The 19,634-nt window shown below is 43.1% G+C and overlaps 1 protein-coding gene across 2 annotated transcripts in view; it reads left to right on the plus strand.

Annotated features, from left to right (window-relative positions):
• Positions 1 to 16,473, plus strand: part of PTCHD4 (patched domain containing 4) — a 94,324-nt gene extending 77,851 nt beyond the window's left edge. For both annotated transcript variants that reach the window (XM_048935326.1, XM_048935327.1), the window contains exon 3: positions 1,856 to 16,473. In XM_048935326.1, the coding sequence (XP_048791283.1) occupies positions 1,856 to 3,489 (1,634 nt within the window). In that variant the 3' untranslated portion in view covers positions 3,490 to 16,473. The remainder of the gene's footprint in view (positions 1 to 1,855) is intronic.
• Positions 16,474 to 19,634: the final 3,161 nt, after the last annotated feature.

A 19,634-nucleotide genomic window follows, 5' to 3' on the forward strand; every position in this document is an offset into this window, starting at 1 on the left:
ATGAGAATTTCAGGCAGGAAGAGAACCATCCTACAAATCATCCTGGTTATTTGTACTTAATGGCAGAATACATTTTCCCTTGTTGAGCATTAGTAATCAACGTGTCTCTTTCTTGGTCACACCTATTTTTTTTCACAATTGTTTTCACAAGTTACAGCATTTCTAGAATTAAATGTTGATATTTGCATCAGTAAGTGTTTCAAAATGAATTTCTTAAACACTGAAAAATATAGTAGGATGTCTCAAAGAATTTTGAGGAAGAATCCATTCATAAGAAAGAGAGGAAGGAGGATCCAGGAAACCACAGGCTTGTGAGCCTCACCTCTGTGCCTGGGAAGATCATGGAAAAGATCTCCTGAAAGACGTTAAGGCACATGAGGGACAAGCGGGTGATCACAGGCAGTCAGCACTGCCTCACCAAGGATAGGTCATGTCTGACCAAACTGGTGGCCTTCTGTGATGAAGTGATGACATTGATGGACAGAGGGAAGGCACCTGATGTCATCTACTCAGATTTCTGCAAGGCCTTTGACACGGTCCCTCACCACATCCTTATCTCTAAATTGGAGAGATACGGATTTGAAGGATGGACTAATCAATGGATAAGGAACTGGTTGGAAAGTTGCAGCCAGAAGGTTGTGGTCAATGGCTCTATGTCCAGGTGGTGGTCAGTCACGAGTGGTGACCCCCAGGGGTTCGTCTTGATAAATTCAAAAGGTGGGCTCTTGTGAATATCATGAGGTTCAACAAAGCAAGGTTTTGCACTTGGATAGGGGTAATTCCAAGAATATATACGGACTGGGAAAAGAGCTGCTTGAGGGCAGCCCTGCTGAGAAGGATTTAGGGGTCGTGGTAGATGAAGAACTTAACATAAGCCAGCAGTGTGTGTTTGCAACCTGGAAAACCAACGGTATACTGGGCTCCATCAGCAGAGGGGTGGCCAGCAGGGACAGGGAGGTGATCGTCCCTCTCTGCTCTGCCCTCATGAGGCTCCATCTGCAGCACTGTGTCCAGGTCTAGAGCCCCAAACACAGGAAAGATGTGGGGCTTTTGGAGAGCATCCAGATGAGGGCCACAAAGATGCTCAGTGGGCTGGAGCACCTCTTCTATGAAGACAGGCTGAGGGAGGTGGTCTTGTTCAGTCTGGAGTTGAGTAGGCTCTAGTAAGACCTCATTGTAGCCTTCCAATATTAAAAGAGCCTAAAAACAAGAGGAAACACAACTTAAACAACTTTTACACAGATAGATAGTGATAGGACAAGAGGAAATAAAGGTTTTAAACTGAAGGAAGGAAGATCGAGATTAAATGTCTGAGGGAAATTTTCTACTGAGAGGGTGGTGATGTGCTGGAATCAGCTGCCCAGAGAGACTGTGGATGCTCCATCCCTGGAGGCGTTCATGGCCAGGATGAATGGGGACCTGGGAAACCTGATCTGGTACTTGATCTAGAATTTGGCAACCCTGCCTGCAGCGGGGGGCTGGAATCTGAAGATCCTTGCAGTGCCTTCCCACCCAAGCCATTCTGATTCTGAACATAATGTTTACCTTCATCCTATACAGGCTATTCATTTCAGAACTGTTCATGAAGATCAGTGAGTGTCTTTCAAATTATATTTCATAATTTCACTGCCGGGATGATAAGCATAGGGCCTTTGTTTAAGTATCTGCATGTGATTTCTGGTATCCAGCCTTACACAGACACATCACAATTTCTAATTTGCATAACAGGTGATAAAATCATAACTAAACTTATGACTATAACTTAGCTTACAACATTGTTTTTTACTTCTGGAGGATGAAAATGTGGGTCCTCTTTTATCTATGCACATGTATATGCTTTGTTTTCTCATTGCAGGTCATGGAACCAAAGGAGTATTTGAACTTCTTTCAGGATGGCGTCGAACAAGAGAGAATCTTCCATTCAAGGACAGAGTAGCAGATGCCTACTCAGATGTCATGGTGTCCTATACAATGACAAGCTCCTTGTATTTCATAGCCTTTGGCATGGGCGCAAGCCCTTTCACTAACATTGAAGCTGTAAAAGTCTTCTGCCAGAACATGTGTGTCTCCATCCTGTTGAACTACTTCTATATCTTCTCATTCTTTGGCTCCTGCCTGGTCTTTGCTGGCCAGTTGGAGCAGAATCGTTATCACAGTATCTTCTGCTGTAAAATCCCTTCAGCAGAATACCTGGACCGAAAGCCTGTGTGGTTCCAGACCATGATGAATGATGGTCATCAACATTCTTCTCATCATGAGACCAACCCATACCAGCATCACTTTATCCAGCATTTCCTCCGAGAGCATTACAATGAGTGGATTACCAACATCTACGTCAAGCCTTTTGTGGTGATACTGTATCTCATCTATGCCTCTTTCTCCTTTATGGGGTGCTTACAGATTAATGATGGAGCCAACATTATTAACCTTCTTGCCAGTGAGTCTCCAAGCGTCTCCTATGCCCTCATTCAGCAAAAGTACTTCAGCAACTACAGCCCAGTGATAGGATTCTATATTTACGAACCTCTGGAGTACTGGAATGGCACTGTGCAAGAAGACCTAAAAACACTGAGCCAAGGGTTCAACACAGTGTCCTGGATCGAGCAGTATTACCAGTTCCTTCGAGTGGGCAACATCAGTGCAACTAACAAAAGTGACTTTATCAGTATCCTCCAGAGCTCCTTTTTAAAAAAGCCAGAATTCCAGCACTTCAAAAATGACATCATATTCTCTAAAGCTGGAGATGAGAATAACATAATAGCTTCTCGTCTGTACCTGGTGGCCAGGACTAGTGAAAACACACAGAGGGAGGCAGTGGAATTACTGGAGAAACTGAGACCACTCTCTCTTATACAGAGCATCAAGTTCATAGTGTTCAACCCTACCTTTGTTTTCATGGACCACTATGGTTTATCAGTAACTATGCCTGTCCTGATTTCTGGTTTTGGCATCCTGCTGGTGTTAATACTGACCTTTTTCCTGGTTATCCATCCTCTGGGAAATTTCTGGTTAATTCTCAGCGTCACCTCAATAGAGCTGGGCGTCCTTGGCTTGATGACCTTATGGAATGTAGACATGGATTGCATTTCTATACTGTGCCTTATCTACACCTTGAATTTTGCCATAGATCACTGTGCACCCCTGCTTTATACATTTGTACTAGCTACTGAGCACACCCGAACTCAATGTATAAAGAACTCCCTCCAAGAGCATGGGACAGCCATTTTGCAGAACGTTTCTTCTTTTCTTATTGGGTTGGTCCCCCTTCTCTTTGTGCCTTCAAACTTGACCTTCACACTGTTCAAATGCTTGCTGCTTGCCGGCAGTTGCACACTTCTGCACTGTTTTGTTATTTTGCCCGTCTTTCTAACCTTTTTCCCACCTTCCAAAAAGCACCACAAAAAAAAGAAACGAGCCAAAAGGAAGGAACGAGAAGAGATCGAATGCATAGAGATTCAGGAGAATCCTGATCACGTGACAGCGGTCTGAAAGGCTCAGAAAAAATAAGAATATTTTCTCTTTTTAAAAAAGTGTTGCACAGAGATGCAGGGAAAATAGAGCAAAGATCTCAGCTGCTTGTGCTGGCCAGGTCTGACAAGGCAAAGGAAGATCAAGAAGGGGTATTCATGACACATCAAGGTGCAAACTTTTTTTAACAAAAATAATGAAAGTGAAAACAACCACAGATATTTCCTTTGAATTCTCATTCTCCACCAGGGAAGAGTTTATTGGCCATCAAATGTTTCTGAGTATCAAACTGTAGCTCTAAAGGGAATTACTTGATCTGTCATATTTAAGACTGAAGCAAAGGTGGAAAAAAAAAGTTACCATTAAGTAAACAGTAGGGGAAAAAGAGAATACTTTGATAAAATTGCCCAGAGCAAAACAAAACAGAACAAAACAAAGAAAAACAAAAAGCATTTCAAGCGAGAAAAGGGAACAAAACCTAAAAATGTCATGGTATTTTTCCTTTTCTTGAGCAAGTAAAGATAAAACCTATGCACTTGGGAAGCAGGTGTTTAAATCAGCCTAAGCCAAAGTACTTCCCAATTTCAGTATACCATGTATATCTATAGCATCACAGTTACAGTTAATGTGAATTGCAATGGCAAAGCTGAACTGCCAAGGGAGAGAAATCCTGTTCACATAGGAGAAGAAATTGCAGTAGGTCATTTGGAAATGCAATGTTTAGTTTCTTTAAAAGTGACAGATGACATTTATCCCAAGAGGTCACAACTGGCAGTTGCCTCCATACCTGCACTTGGGTATTTCTGAATTGCAAAATTCCCCTTGAAGTAACAGATGCCACGAAACCAACCCAGGCCATTACCACTGCAGCAATGCTTGCAGTTCCTGCCGTGTAACACTTTGAATCCTCATTTATCAGTGTTGACATGAGATACTGAATATTAATCAAGGCGGTGCTTTAAATGTAATGATGGATTGCATATCGCAGACACAATGTGACTGTGTTACAGCTGAGTCAGCTCTGGAGCACCCACACAGTACTATCATTACGTATTTGGTCCAACAGACAAAGGGGTATGTTTGATGATCCCTGCAATATGCTGCAGGAAGTGGGATTTTCCCCTTCTTTAAGCAGAACATTAGTCAAACATTTGCTACTTTAGATTAAATAACAACTATTATGAAAATCCTTGGGGTTTTCATAGGACTGAAGAAACTCCCAGTTGTAAAAAGACAGATCAGTCCCCCAAGGGAAGGGGAGGGGAGGGAGGAATGTCTTTATTATTATTCCTAAATATTTGAGTGCTGATTGTCTGCAATACAAAGCTTTGTTCTGGCAGTTGAAATCTCACAAAAGAATGTGGTAAATCCACAGTTACTACATGATGATGGAAATTATACTGTAAAGAACCGTGAATGACTTTCTCTGCTTTGTAAACTATACAGTTTAGTAACCCAAGAGAAGGGATGAAAACTAATCTAGCCATTTCAGTTTGCTCTTGGCCCAGTCCTCCACTGGAGCTTGCCATCTCCATCTTCTCTTCCAGTACTTTAAAAGGGCTTGCTTTCTACTCTCTGGAATATGGTATAGCATCACCTACATGAGCAATGTCTTCCTGAATATATAGTATCCGTGAGGACACTATGTAAAGATATCACTGTATGGAGTGTTCATGTCTGCTTTGTATTACTTGTGGGTACATTTAAAGATGTCTGGAAGCTATTTGCCTTCCGCAATGTGTATACGTGTTTGTTCGTGGATGGTCAACTGAGTCTGCAGAGTTTGCTGATGAGGGTTTGTACGTGCATTTCTCTAAAAAGCTCTCTGCAAATTGATCCTTTGTTCTGTGACATCTCCCACCTCTTTCTACTGTTTCATTGTTGGGGAGAGCCAGAGGAAATTCACCTGCAGCACAAAAAGCCATTGCAGATCTAATGCTCGTCAGCTGTTTCTGTTTTTAAGATATGCAGTTTTTCCTCTTCTCTGTCCTTTCTGTATTTTGCCATTTCCATTTGCCAAAACAATGACCTCTGTGTTATAAGAGTGGTCAGAGTTCTTGATTGTTCGAGGGACCTTTTGTGTGCAACAAGTTTTAGGGAAAGACACATTTTCTAGACAGGCAAAGCTTCCAAAGTTTGAATCCAGATCTAAACTTCAGGTGTATCTAGATCAAGGTTATTGGTTTGACCCGAGATATTGAAAGAGTCAGCTGCAAAACTAAGATCTAGATATTTCAGTAAGATTTAGGAGCGGGGGATGTTTTAATGTTGAGGTATGGCTCATATGCGTCCCTTGTTGGGAAGTACTTACTGACTTTGATCTGCATCTCAAAGACATTGTGCAATATCCATCCTTTTTAGGTTCTGAATGCCAAGTTTTCCGTGGCTCCCCTAAGGTTTCCTCCACTGTCCATACAAAATCTGACTATTATAGCACAACTGTGAGCCCTGAGTATCACTTCTGGAGATGTCCTTTTTCTCACCTGCCCCGTGCATCACAATGGCCTTCTCTGGTTCCACACAGATGTATCCTGAGAATCTCTGCTGAGTATTGTATTGAAGGAAGTAGCATTTTCCAAAGCCATCAAAGCAGGGATTCATCTCATCTAACATTGGATGTTGACGCTGAAGATGTTATTAACTGAGCTTCTTTTGTGGTCATAATAGAGAGACAGGCAGCTCTGACCCATTTTACAGCTGTGCATGAATCACACCTCTAAAATGCCTGTTTCTACCCACTGGTGATAAAGGAAGCTCTGAGTGTTTACTTCAAGCACATCAACAATGCCAGCTCATCCAAGTTTGGTGAGATTAACCCCACTTAAAGTGTTCAAATACCAAGTGAAAGAGAACAGAAAAAGGCCTTAGAGTCTTGTCTCCCAAGCATCTATTTTAGGGATAATTCCCTGGTGTAATTCAGCTCAAAGTCTGCGATTGGATATGAGGACTTCATGCAGAACAGAGCTTATAAATTTGCTGCTGGAATTCCCCTGGCAGAGATTGGTGAGCCAAGATGTCAATGCTGAGGATGTGCTCACACGTGGTGGTCGCAATATCGTGTGTGTGCAGCAGCACCTGTATACAGCAGGCACAATATGCAGATTACACCCTTTAAAAAGGAGGTTTTGATTTTGAAGGTAACGCAGGAGTAGAGCACAAAACAAACAGACCCTTCACTGATGTCATTTTGTTATTTTATCTATCAGTCCTTTTGCAGGAAAGAACATTGCTGCTGCTACTTATGCAGATGTATCACTCTCTATGGACTCAGAAAAACTTCTCAAGCGAAAAAAGATATCATTTTCTTCTTTAATTCAGCCATATGAGAACAATTTTGGGGCGGAGAGACCATACTTATTAATGTCTTCCCATTCTTTTTATTCTTCTTGCAATGCTATTGAATATTTTCTACCCTCTTCTGCACCCACACAGCACCTGTTCAGCTGAACTGGAGCTGCATAAGCAACAGTGAAGACAGGACGTAGTGCACATACCCAAGCAGGATGACACTCTGATCCAAGCTAGGTATTGGATCTTCATTATAGCCTTCTTACCATTTACAGTAGGTCCCTGGGGTATTGCACATATTCCATTAACGTCTGTTTCTAGACATAGTCTACATAAGCTGGTAAGGACCCTGCGTGCATTTTCCTACTGGGTTTGATTTCATTCCCCCAATCTGTTGAAGTCAACAGATTTATTGCCACAGTATATTTGGCTCTGCATGCTTTTTAGCCAGTAAGAAATGAAACCACAACAAATGGACGTCTTCATTGTTGATATGCTTGTTGAATATATCTGCCTATACTATACAGCCATTGTTGCATGCTGTGTTCAGGAAGCTGAAGTGGAGGTGTCCTGTGTAATTTTTTCCATTACACTTTTCCATGCAAGTAGTTCTAACTGTAACTAATTTACGCCTCTGTCTTCTTTGTAAGAATTAGGGCTTCACCTCTGTAGTTCAGTACTTGAAGTTTCATAAATTTATTGCCTAACAAAGCGACATATTTTTATGATCAGGGTAGGTACAAATGCATGGCACCCTGCATGTATAATTTAAAGAGATTGTCTTCTAAACTGTCATTCTCAGCTTTTTATTTCAGAAGATTCCTAAGCAGGATGGATGAAACTTGCCATGCTAATATCTTGCTGAGCTAACTTAAGCAACTTTAGGTTTGAATTTTTCTGCAGCGAGATGGAAAGTCTGGGGGGGAAGAAGAAATATGAAGTAAAATAATTGTATAATCAGTATTCCCTTTTTTCCCAAAAGGCTCTCACTGTTCTGCTCTTAATTAAGTCACACTGAGTAGTGACTCTGGCTTAATTAAGATTTATTTCAGTAGAGCTATTCCACATTTCACTATGACAAGAGCTTGGCTTATTGTCTTTATGGAAGCACCATGCTAAGTCTCCTTGGTTTTTATTTATTTATTTATTTATTTTGTAATTATGAATTTTAATCAGTTCTTTTTCATTTCAACACTAGGTTTTTCAGTACTTCAAGCCCTCATTTGATGTTCTGGGAAACACTAAGAGGAAGCAAAGTTAAGCAATTAGGGAACAAGTGATGTGTTGGTGTTATGGAGCAGGGATACTTTGTGAAGGGGCAGCATATCCTCCACAAAGGCTCCAAACACAGAATGATGTTAGAGCTGTCTCAAAGAATTTTCTAGATTAAAGTGAAAGTTCCAGATTAAAGTGAAATGGAAACCAAGTGGAGCAAGTGGTGTGGAGGATGAAGTAATCAAGCAATAGTCAGGATTTTGATTCAAGGTTTGTAACATCTTACCCAAGCAAGGAGGCATTTGAATTTGAATGAAACTGGATATGGAAAGCAGCTCATCCATCAACCAGAATGCTTCAATGCACCATAAACTTGCATAAAAGAACACCACAGACCAAGCACACCTCAATACGAGTCACTCCAAAACCTGTTTTCTTCTTGGAGCAAGGAAGGAATCCCGTCTTGGGTTTCACACACCTGTAGGAAGGAAATTCAAAGCTTCCATGGCGTTCTGTGAGAGATCCCCACTTCTCATGCGATAGCCCCACACATCATCCCAACTGCCTGGCACTGGAGTGATGCAACTTTTGATCATATTAGTCAGGTAGAAGCAAGATCTTGGTAAGATTTTCCTCTTAATCCACAGGGCTTTCTTCTTTCTATCTCCTTCACTGCTTAAAAACAAATGATCTGTTGTGAAATTTGGATGCTCATCTGTGTCAGTGTGTAATGTTGCTGCTTAACCATGGCTTGATGTGGGCTGTGGGTTTTCAGACTAAACAGAGGCATCTGATCTCCTTTCAGCAGTCAAAAGCCTGCTGAAATAAAGGAAGTAGTTTTGAACTCCATCTTTCCTTGCTTTCCCTGTCTCCTATCAGCCATACCAACATGTTCACGCTATTCTCATTTTCTTTGTGCTTCCTCATTAAAAAAAGTAAAGTTTCTCCTTCTCACTCCCTCAGGCTATCTTCCCTTTGCAGCTCAACTTATTTTGTACTTTAATCATCTATGTACACTCTTAACCTCTTCAAAATTTTTCTTTTTAATTTTTTTCTTGAAAAAACTGAATGTGCAACCCTGTTGAAATAACTGGAGGATGCTCGGATGCATCAAAGCACTGGGTCTGGTACAGACCTAGTTAATTAATAACAGTACCCAAATAGCTCAAAACATTCTTCAAACAGAATATTGTCTGTAAGAAAGCTCAGAAAATAATTAGGATTAATTTTTCATTTTTCTGTACTTTTTATCTCATAAACTTCTACTCTTTGTATTCTTTTCACTGAAGGAATTTTGTTTTCAGCGCTCCTTTATCTTAAAAGGCCTAGCTTTTCTTTGGTTCTGTCTCAGAAACAGAGCTAAATGGATATTTGTTCATGCCCTGAAAAAGAAAATACTCTCCCTGCTGGGAGCATTTTGTGCCAAGTTTCTGTTCAGAGCACATTTTCCAGGCTGAATTATACAAGGCTCTGGAAGCAAGTCCTTCCAGTGGAAATGCTGATACAGCCACACTAGAAAAAATTAATGGTACTTCAACAGTATACTGCTTAACTTCAGCCTCAGTGCATCAGCCTGCTGGGTACTGCAGGCAGTGCTTCTAACGCAGATTGATAACGGTGTCACCATGACCTGCAGCAGCAGCACCTTGGCTGTGCCAGCGGCGCGGTGCTCCTCGGCACACATCCGATTCCGCCCCGTTTATGTACTAAAATCCTGAAGGCATTAGCACAGCTTCTGCTGGAGAAGGATGTATTCCAGGAGAAGGCAGTGTGGCAGCCCCTTGCTGCAGACCTGCTTCCCAGCCCAGGCGCTGTGGGATTTTGCACTGGGTTCCTAAGGACTAAGAGCATCATTTCTTTGTTAACAAGCCACTTGAGAACAAATCATGGAATCATTTATATTCAGTTACGGATACAATTTCTTTATGTGACAGTTTGAACAGGAATGTCAGCATATGAAGAGTCTCCATGAGTAGAGGAATCTTGGTCCAAATATATAATACTTTCGTAAGTTTCTATTGCAGTTCTGGCATGATGCATCTTTGATCTTATTTCGTTCCATCAGAAAGGACTAGACTTTGCACACTTAATGTACCGAAGACAAACCCACATCTACACCAGGTCCTGCCAGCCAGAAGCAGCCTTTCTCTGGGGGACGCCTCACTGGTTTCAGCTCCGTGCTGCAGCTGCTGCTGCTTCTGGCAGCAGAGAGGTTGGCACATTCGTATTCAGAGATGTGTATGCACAGATATCAAACCTGTGGGATTTGTGGGACGTGTGATTTTGTTTTATCTCTATAGAGAATAACAGTGATGTTTCAAAATTTATTCTGCAACCAGACAGCTTTCCATCATGAGATAGAAAAGCAGAGGTGCCTGCTCCTTTGGGATAGCTTCAGATAGGGATTGTCCAGCTGTGCAGGCCCCAGCAGTGACTGCATCTGGGTCTGCCTGAGAGCTGGATCTCTTCTGACTCCACAGAAAGCCACGTGTATAAAACAATTCTCTGCTGACCTCAGTCATAGAATCATCGAATCATCATAGAATCACAGAACAGCCTGGGTTGCAAAGGCCCACAGCGCTCCTCCAGTCCCAACCCCTGCTGTGTGCAGGTCGCCAACCAGCAGCCCAGGCTGCCCAGAGCCACATCCAGCCTGGCCTTGAATGCCTGCAGGGATGGGGCATCCACAGCCTCCTTGGGCAACCTGTGCCAGTGCCTCACCACCCTCTGAGTCCTGGGTGTGAGGGAGGAACAGAATCCCAGAAGTTAAGGCTCAGTCCCTTAGCTGGGGGAATTGCCTTGAGAGGAGGTTCTATGGCATGGCACAGGAATTCATCTTCAAGCCCATCCAATCTCCAGGGAAGTCTGACCTGGAAAGCTGACTCTTTTCCCTGGCAGTTTCCAGGGATGCTCTGGGCACTGCCATGTCCCACAGCCCTCTCCCACCAGACTGCCTGCTTGCAGTTACCTATTTTTCAGATCATAGGACAGCCCAGCAGCATCGACACTGGCACACACTGACATGCCAGCCTCCACCAGGGTCTGAGAGCACCCCCTGCCAATGCTTTGTGTAGTAGCAAAGCTATAGCTTTAGAGCTGGATGCTGCCTATACAATATTGGAGTTTCACTTGTGAAGATCTTAATCTGGCATAGCACTCAGCTAAATGGCTTCGTTTAATCAAATTCTTAAGTCTCGTGGACTGAGTCATCTTTGGAGTTAAGCATGTGTTTAAGTACCGAGCTAAATAAGGACGCTCTTATCTCTGCTTCCATTTAAATATGAGCTGAGTAGAAAAAGAGGCCTTAAAAGAAAAGGCCTTTCTTCCATAACATACTAAATCCTACAATTACAGTATCAGTTTCACAATATATAGGAAGACTATGCCAAGAACATATATTTTTCAGGGTTCCAATTTCCCTGATGTGAGACATCTCAGGGACATTTTAGTGATTTGTTAGAGTCATAAAAGGCAGGCAAGAACAAAGCCTTGCTGAGCACTTTTCTTGGAAAAATAACAAGAAGATATTTGACTCGGAATGAGAATACGGTATTTTACGATGTTAAAGCTCATTTTTAAAACAAAAAAAAATGAAACTTTCATTTAATGTCATTCATTATTTCTTTCAAGTGACATTCTGGAGAAGTGCCGGATGAGCCTCTATTACAGATCAGAGAGGAATTGCTTGATGAAGTTGAAGCCAGCTTTGCCAGTAAAAAGAAAAACTGGCTTTGTGCCCAGTGTAAAACTTGTCATGGCATCACCTGTTGCTTTTTAATTCAACTAAATGAATGGTGACATGAATGAAACAGAAGTGGAAAGTAATACCATACAAACCCTTGGGCTGCATAGGGTAAGGGACACCTGTGTACATCTGGAAGAGAGACCAGGTCCCCATTCCTGCAAAAGTAGATACTACTGCCAAGCCAGAAACATTGGGAATAACCCCTCCGGCTTCAGTAAAGTCATCAGGATCTATGAAGATATTCATATAAGCCTTTTACGGGCTGATAAGAGATAAGCAGATATTCTCATCTTAAAAGGGTATTTCTTCCACCTCAAATGGTTCAGTGTAACTATGCTGTTTCTTAAGAAATAAAAAGCTTTCAAAAACCGTGCCCTAAAATATCAAGCTCAGTAGCAACATAGGCTCCATAAATGTATAAGAGTCCAATGACAAATGGTATCTCTTCAGGAAACGAGTCTTTCCCTGAGATGTCTGCAGCCAACCTGTTAGGGAAGGGTTCAACCACAGCAAAGGGAAATAGCTAGCTCAGACACACTCAGAGCAGACAGCCTGGTTGTTAGGGCCAGAAGTGGGCACTGCATGGCTCCTTTAGCAGGAGGCCATGTGGACATCCAGCAGCAGCTCCTGGTGAGCAGCCCAGGGTGGGTGGTGGATACACACCTGCTATGGTGCCAGGTTCATCCCTGCGTTCACAGAAAGTGCAGTGAAGATGGTGACAAACCTTCCGAGACGATGGGCAACGATCAGTTCAAGTGTTGGCTGTGCCTGGGGGAGGGCTTCTTTACCAGGTGGAGGGGGCTCCGGGATGGGAGCTGGATGGACAGAACATGGCAAGTCAGTGGTTGTGAGCAGCCAGGTGTAGTGCAGGGCGAGGGATGCCAAACTGGCTGATTAGGCCAGAGCTGCAGGGGCAGATGAAGGGCATTTCTTCCAAACGTTATTTATATTCATTTACACTCTAATTAAATGTCATGTTTGTTCTTTCCTTAAGCCCATGGTGATCAGCTTTTCTATCCCCATTTAAGTTGTAGAAATTTGCTTAACCTTTCCTTGTATGAATTTGGCATTAGGTGTTTAATTACTGAAATTTCTCAGGTGTGGGCAACTTTACTATGCTACGAATAAACACCGTGAGTCAATATTGTTTTTTCCTCCCTCATAAAGCTCCCTTGTTGCTGGAAACTGTTAATATTTTTCAAGATTATACCATGAGCATATTTGTATAACAGACTTTTACTGAGCTTGATACTCTATACCAAATACTTACGTCTTTGAAAGACTGAATTCTTCAATAAAGTATATTCCTCTTTAATATTGGAATTTTCCCTTTCTTTAATGGGAAGATATTCAGTATTAATGCATATCACAGGACCAATTTGTCAAGAAACATCTTTCCTCACATTTAGTCTAAAAGTAAACAGGGTGGGCAGAACCAGGAATTGAAACCTCACAAGGAGCGCTGGGCATCTTAGAGACTGGGAAGTGTGGGTGATGGGATTGGCAGCCCTGAGCTGGCATATGGGCCCTCACACACCGTGGCAGATTATCTATTTACAGCTGCCCTGAAGCCATGCTGGATATTTCCCAGAGCTGAGTAGGTAATTGCCTCCACAGGACATGACCCGGTTCCTCCCTTCCCCGCTGCTCATGCCAGCGTCTCCTTTCTCACCAAGTTTTCTCTGAGCCTTGCTTCTCCCTTCCACAACTCTGGTAATATTCAGCCTCTTTAACATTAAAGGCAGTGTTGATCAGCTTTCCCCTGATCAGCCCTGGGAAGCCAAGGGAACCTGACCCTGTGTTGATCAGTGCTGTCCATCTGCCTCTGTGCTATCACTTCTGTTGTTTTGATAGTAATGGATAATAATATTTGGAGAGGGCATGTGACCCAGCACACAGACCTGTCCCTCCTCGTCAGGCTGCTTTCTGCAGGTGCACAGAATGGCTAGAATGGCTTGGGTTGGAAGGAATCTTAAAGATATCTACTTCCACCTGTCCTGCCCTGGGCACTTCTTTCCCATTCAGTCACCGTTTCCCCAGGTAACTCTTCCATCCCTGAGGTCTCAGGAGGCACTGAAGAGTGACACTGCTGGAGAGCCACCTCTGCTGGCTGCTGCGGTGTCACTCACCGTGCTGAAAGAAAAGCAGGAAGTTCTCATTTCCTGAGGTGAAATGCTAACTTTTGGGTCCTGGGGTCATCAAACGCTGTAGAACCCTGGATAGTACTGAGTGAAAGAAATGCATGCTAGAAATACTACATTGAGGTTCTTCAGACGAATTGCAAGAAGTCATGAAATATTATTTGTTGCCAAAATTCTACAGCACATGGTGCAACTCACTAAACAGACTGCAGCAATTTGCCATAATTCTGCCTAGGAATTCAGGAACATCTTCTGGTCATGGTTAGCCTACATGATAGACCCTCAGCAGCAACAACATATCTGTGTGGTTCTCAGGTCAAACATCCTCCTGTTAATCAATAGCAGAGTTCCCCATTCTGCATATCAACTACCTTATCTGAAAGGTTCCTGAATGCACAGCCAAGAATCTCAGCTGATGTCAGTCCTCCTGCATGGTATAACAGCAAATGAAGCTTGCTTGCTTGCCTACTGATGATTTTGTCCTCAAGTTTTGCTCTCTGACATCTGGCTGCTATACCACAGTTTAACCAACTCATTCAGTAGCACTTTTTTCCATTATCAGTCATTTTTTCCATTTTCAGTTTTTATGTGTTTTGATCTGAGCTACACAATGTTCCCCATTCCTCCATTCTTCTTATTTTATTGCACATCTTTGAAGGTGAAACAAAGAGACATAATCTCCCTTTACCAGGGCTATTTACTCCTCCTCCCTTGGGGCTGCGTGTTCACAAAAGCCATCAGAATGCAGCAGAGCAGCTGCTGGCCCAGGGGCTCCAGCTTTCCATGAAACCAGATCCAGCCTCACCTTGACAGTCTCCAGGGATCAACCACATCACTGAACATCCTGTTCCAGTGCCTCATCACCCTCACCGAGAAGGATTTTTCCTTATATCTAACCCAAATCTATTCTCCCTGAACTTGAAGACATTTCCCCTTGTTCTGTCACCACAGACCCTGCAAAAGAGTCTGTGCCCTTCTTTCCTGTAGCTCGCCTTTGGATACTGCCAGACTGCTCTCAGGTCACCTTGCAGCCTCCTCTTCTGTCATGAAGTCACAGAAGGATGTTCAAGTTTTCCAGTTTTAGCCTGCATTGGTACTTCCACTGCTCTGCTGCAATGAAGGTGTCCTAGTCTATGTTCTAGTGTTTTGTAGCAGATTATTCTTGGTCTCACCAGAGCTGTGGTGCCCCATCCCTGGAGGTGGTGGAGGCTGTGGATGGGCTCTGGGCAGCCTGAGCTGGGGACGCAGCCTATGGCAGAAGGTGGGACTGGATGATTTTTAAGGTCTTCTCCAACACAAGATACGTTTCTGTGATTCTGTAATTTTGTTTGGGAATGCTGCAGTTCTGTTTAAGGCTGTTTCTCAATCTAGACTTTAAATGAATCCAACTACATAGCGCTCTTCCCTAAGATGTGTTGCAGAGACACAACTGCAGCTTGTGCAGACCTACCTGAATTACTTCTAGGGCTGCAAATCAGACACCTCTGAGAAGCTGTGGAAGTGCCCAAACTCTCTGTCATCCCTTTTATCTGTGTTATTGCTGTTCAAACCAGTTTAATCTGCAGCTCCCACACATTGCACACTTGGGTTTTTTGCAGTGCCAACAGGGCAGGTCAGTGCAGTCCGAATGCAAAGGGGTTGCTGTGCTCTCCTCTTCTTCAAGCCATGAGATGTGCTCACTGCATATCTTAGATGTATGATCAGTCCATGTGAAGCAACTTTTCAACTACAATGATGCAGTGATCAGAGGAACAGTGTGAGATGCATTGACAAACTGCCACCATATGAAAAGTGATAGTTTCTTGCTCTTGTTAGTCAGGTTAGTAGTTTTACCAACTATAGAACTGGACAGCTTGAACAGGGCTGCATGATACCCAGCTAGGAATTTGTTGTACGAATCATTCTCAATATTTAAAAACATTTCCAGGGTGTCATCAGGGTTTGCTAGATTTGAGTTTGATTTCCTGCAGCAGGTCAGGAAACGTGTTCACAAGAGATGTGCCAGCATGCAACTCCGAAGAGCAGGAGCAGGGATGGAAAAATACAAGACTTAATGCCACACTGTTTTTATTTCTTTTGCACAATCAGAGCTGCCCTAATCATCTCAATCTGGGCCAGGTTAATTGGAGACTTTCAGCCATGAGTCAGACTGGTACGTTGTCTGCATCTTTGCTAATTAAGAGAATTTTCACCTTTTATAGTCGCTTTGGTATTCAGAGGAGCTTGCCGTGGGCTAATTATAATCACTGAGTGATGGCTTTAGAATTTCATCTTTGTGATGATATTCTGTCACATTAAATTGGAGTCCCGTAACACTTTTTAGCTTTGAGTGATAGACAAGAAGGTCATTTCCATGCTGGCTGTTATCCACTATTCCAGTTCAGTCAATAGCAGGCTTCTACAATGCTTTCTGCAAATAAATGCACTCAGAACCACAGCAATCTTCTACTCTTTGGCTGAGGAGATCAGAAATCCAGCTGATTCCAGGCACAGGAAGTCAAAAATATCGAGTTCAAGATACACGGTACCACTCATTAACTTTCCTTCCCCAGACTTTGTGCTCTCTGGGATAACTGGGTAGCAGGGTATCAAGGGGCTGGAAGGAATGAAGCGAGGCTGCATGTTCTTCATAGTATAGCTCTTCCATTTCTAATCCCATGGCATTTTAAGAACTTCACCACAGTGCAGTGTGGAATGCCTCTGTCCCCTTTAGCAGGAAGAGCAATTGGAGGAGCTGAGTCTCACTGCAGTGCAGCCGCAGCCGCTCACAGCTGTGGCTGTGGAGCCGTGCCCTGGGCTCTGTGATAACTCCTGCAGTCCCTCTCAGTGACTTTCTGGAGCCCTTAGGAGCTCTCAGAGCTCCAGATCAGGAGATCTTTATGCCAAGGTGCTCAGATGCTACTTTGCTGTTTGTCAGTTTAGCTGGTTTGTAAAAGCTGGAAGTAGCCAAATGGGCGCATAAAGCAAAAGAAACATCAGTGACTACTCACATAAGCACAACTTAGATAGACTTGAACTAGAGCGTGCAGAGAAGATGTTTACTGAATTCAAAATCTGTGCAAACTCATCGTCTGATGGGGAATAAGTGTTTCTGCACTGAGCAGTGCTGCAGTGAGGAGAAGGCAAGGCAGATTTGGGAGCATGATGCCACGCTGTGTCAGCATGGAGCTGTGCTGGAGCTTAACTACTTCTGCTCAGGAATTAGGCCGAGATACCACAGGAGTAAAATCAGCCACTGTAACCATTCTATCTACAGAGCTGATTCAATATCTTTGTGCAGATCCTCTTTGGCTAACACTGGTGTCTTTAACCCAGCATGGTTTTACAAGCATCAATATTCCCTGTTTTGCTCCTATCTTTCAGGCACAGGCTCACATCTCACTGGTGTCTGTGCCATGCACTTACGGGCTTTGTTCATTTTGTTCACACAGGATTTGAGTAGTTTATTGAACTGCGAGTAGCTGGATACTTAATTCCCACTAAGGCAGTAATAAAGACCAGTTGCAAATGGGATTTGCTTTGTTCTTGGTTGAGGGAAAAAACTACAAAGCTAGAAATGAAACATACTAAAGCATATCATAAACATCCTGCTGTTTCTTCTGGCTTCTTGCTAAAAGAGTAAACGTCTGTGGGTGCGGATGATAAAAGGGAGGAAATAGAGCAATCAGAATTTATTGAAGAGCCCTCTCTTCAGCTCATGCAGTGCTGGAGCCTGGTCCTCCTGATTTTCAGTTGGTCTTGATAATTCATATCTAGGGGGATTTCTTGTCCAGGAAATCATGTCAGAAGTAATGATTGAGAAAGTACTGCTGTAAATTTGAAGCTTATGGCTTCTGATCGACCACATACCTCAGCCTGCTATTCCTTCCATCTGCATACTGGGGAGTTATTGCTAGTATGTCGGCCTCTGTTCTGCTGTGCAGTACAGGCTGTTCTCAGTGGCTGACAAAATTGAATCCCCTGTGTGTGTGTGTGCGCACCAGCTCAATTTTTACCTGTCTTGCTCAGTTTTTCTAAGATACCATATTGTGGGAAGCAATCCAATGTTGGCCTAAAGCCACGATACTCGAGGAAAAAATACTTGTATGTGAAAAGGAGTGGTCACAGCAGAGGTTAGCAGAAGTAGATTTGGACAAATCCCTGAAAAATGCTGCTAAGATTCTGCTTTCTTAGCACTGCTCTATGTAATGTGCTACTGGTCTGATACCAGACTCCCATCCTAAAACACCACTCCAGGCTTCAGCATTTTCAGAATAGATTTTCAAAGTTGTGCAGCATTTTGTTTCAAAGCTGTCTCCACAGATATGTCCCCAAATGGCTGCAGGCAGCAGTCCGAGCCATCTTCCAGGGTTTGTCCTTAAGGAGAATACCACTGAAGGAGTTTCCAGATCATAGAGCATTAGTGACTGCAGTGCATAAAGAAGGGGAAATCTCACTCCCTTTCTACACACATAATGCCCGTGACCTGCCAATTAGAAGATTAATAGAAATTGAGAGGAGTAGATCTATTTTTAGAGCTTCAACTTTTTTCTTCTTCCTGGCAGTCATCCACATTTTAGAGGTTGTCATCACTTCTGATGGCAGGAGAAATTAAAAATAATCAGGGATTTCTCCAGTGTTCTCCTCTCTGTGTGCAAGGAGAGCAAAGGCACTGTCTGCTGAGCAGTGCGAAGCAGGAGGAGGAAGCCCCTGCTTCTCCTTGGTTTCAGACCACAGCATTTCTGCACAGGCACTGTGTTCCCATTCCAGCCGTCCTCTTGCTTATTTTCAAATGTCTTCTTTCCCAGTATTTTCCACCTATCTGTTCTTCACTGCTCTACAGGGAAGTGATCTTCAAACACTCCAAAGCAGTGAGGCCACCCCTTCCCACGCAGACATTTCTCCTTCTGATAGCATTCCAGGCTTGGGATGGGTACAAGAGTTGCTCCTGCTCCCCAGCTCAGTAGGTGAGATGCATTCTCCATCTTAGTGACTCAGCTTTCTTTTTCTTTCCTTTTCCCCTGAGGCATATTCTATTGGATCACTTAAAAAATGAAGTTGAGGGTAAGAAAGATGGAATACGAGTTCATCTCTACCATGCATGGCATGGCTAGTCATGGATAGGCTCAGCCACAGCGTTGTCCTTGGCTTTAAGGTCATTGGAAAGAAGCCTCTGAGAGCTCTGAATGAATCTGAATTCAAGATTTGATATTTACAGGCAGTTCAGATCAGAGTGGCTTCTTGGATGTAGTATGCTTAAGCCATCAGGCAAAGCAATTAGTCTTTCATTAAAACCCTTTTCTATTGGCGGCACTTTGGTTATCACCGTGAGTCAGAATTTATAACTGTGATCATTAAGAGCCATTACAATGGCACACATTTCCTGTTCTCATTCAGCCACAGAGATGACAGAGCTCTTTCTAAATGAAAAGGTATCTCCTTCGGTGTATAATGCACTGTAACATCAAAACCCTTCCCCAAGTCAGCGTCTGTGTGAATGGAATACAAATGAGGATGACTTCATCGCTTTTTCTGACATAACAGAAAAGCCTCATAGAATATAATTGGTAACAACTGGCAGCTTGGCAGCGTACGGCTGCTGTGTGCTTCTGTATGTTATTCTTTTTTCATGTTCCAGACCTTTGACTCACACTCTGACAGGCAAACAGAAGTGACCCTCCTGTTTTTAGAACCCCACTGGGACATTTCACAGCAAAAACATGTAAGCAGCACAGTTTTTCCATGTCATCTTGGCTGTTCTGCTATTAATAGCTCATCTGCTCAGTACAACTTCACAC

Source organism: Lagopus muta, chromosome 2, assembly GCF_023343835.1.
Source record: "Lagopus muta isolate bLagMut1 chromosome 2, bLagMut1 primary, whole genome shotgun sequence".
In the NCBI taxonomy this organism is placed as follows: domain Eukaryota; kingdom Metazoa; phylum Chordata; class Aves; order Galliformes; family Phasianidae; genus Lagopus; species Lagopus muta.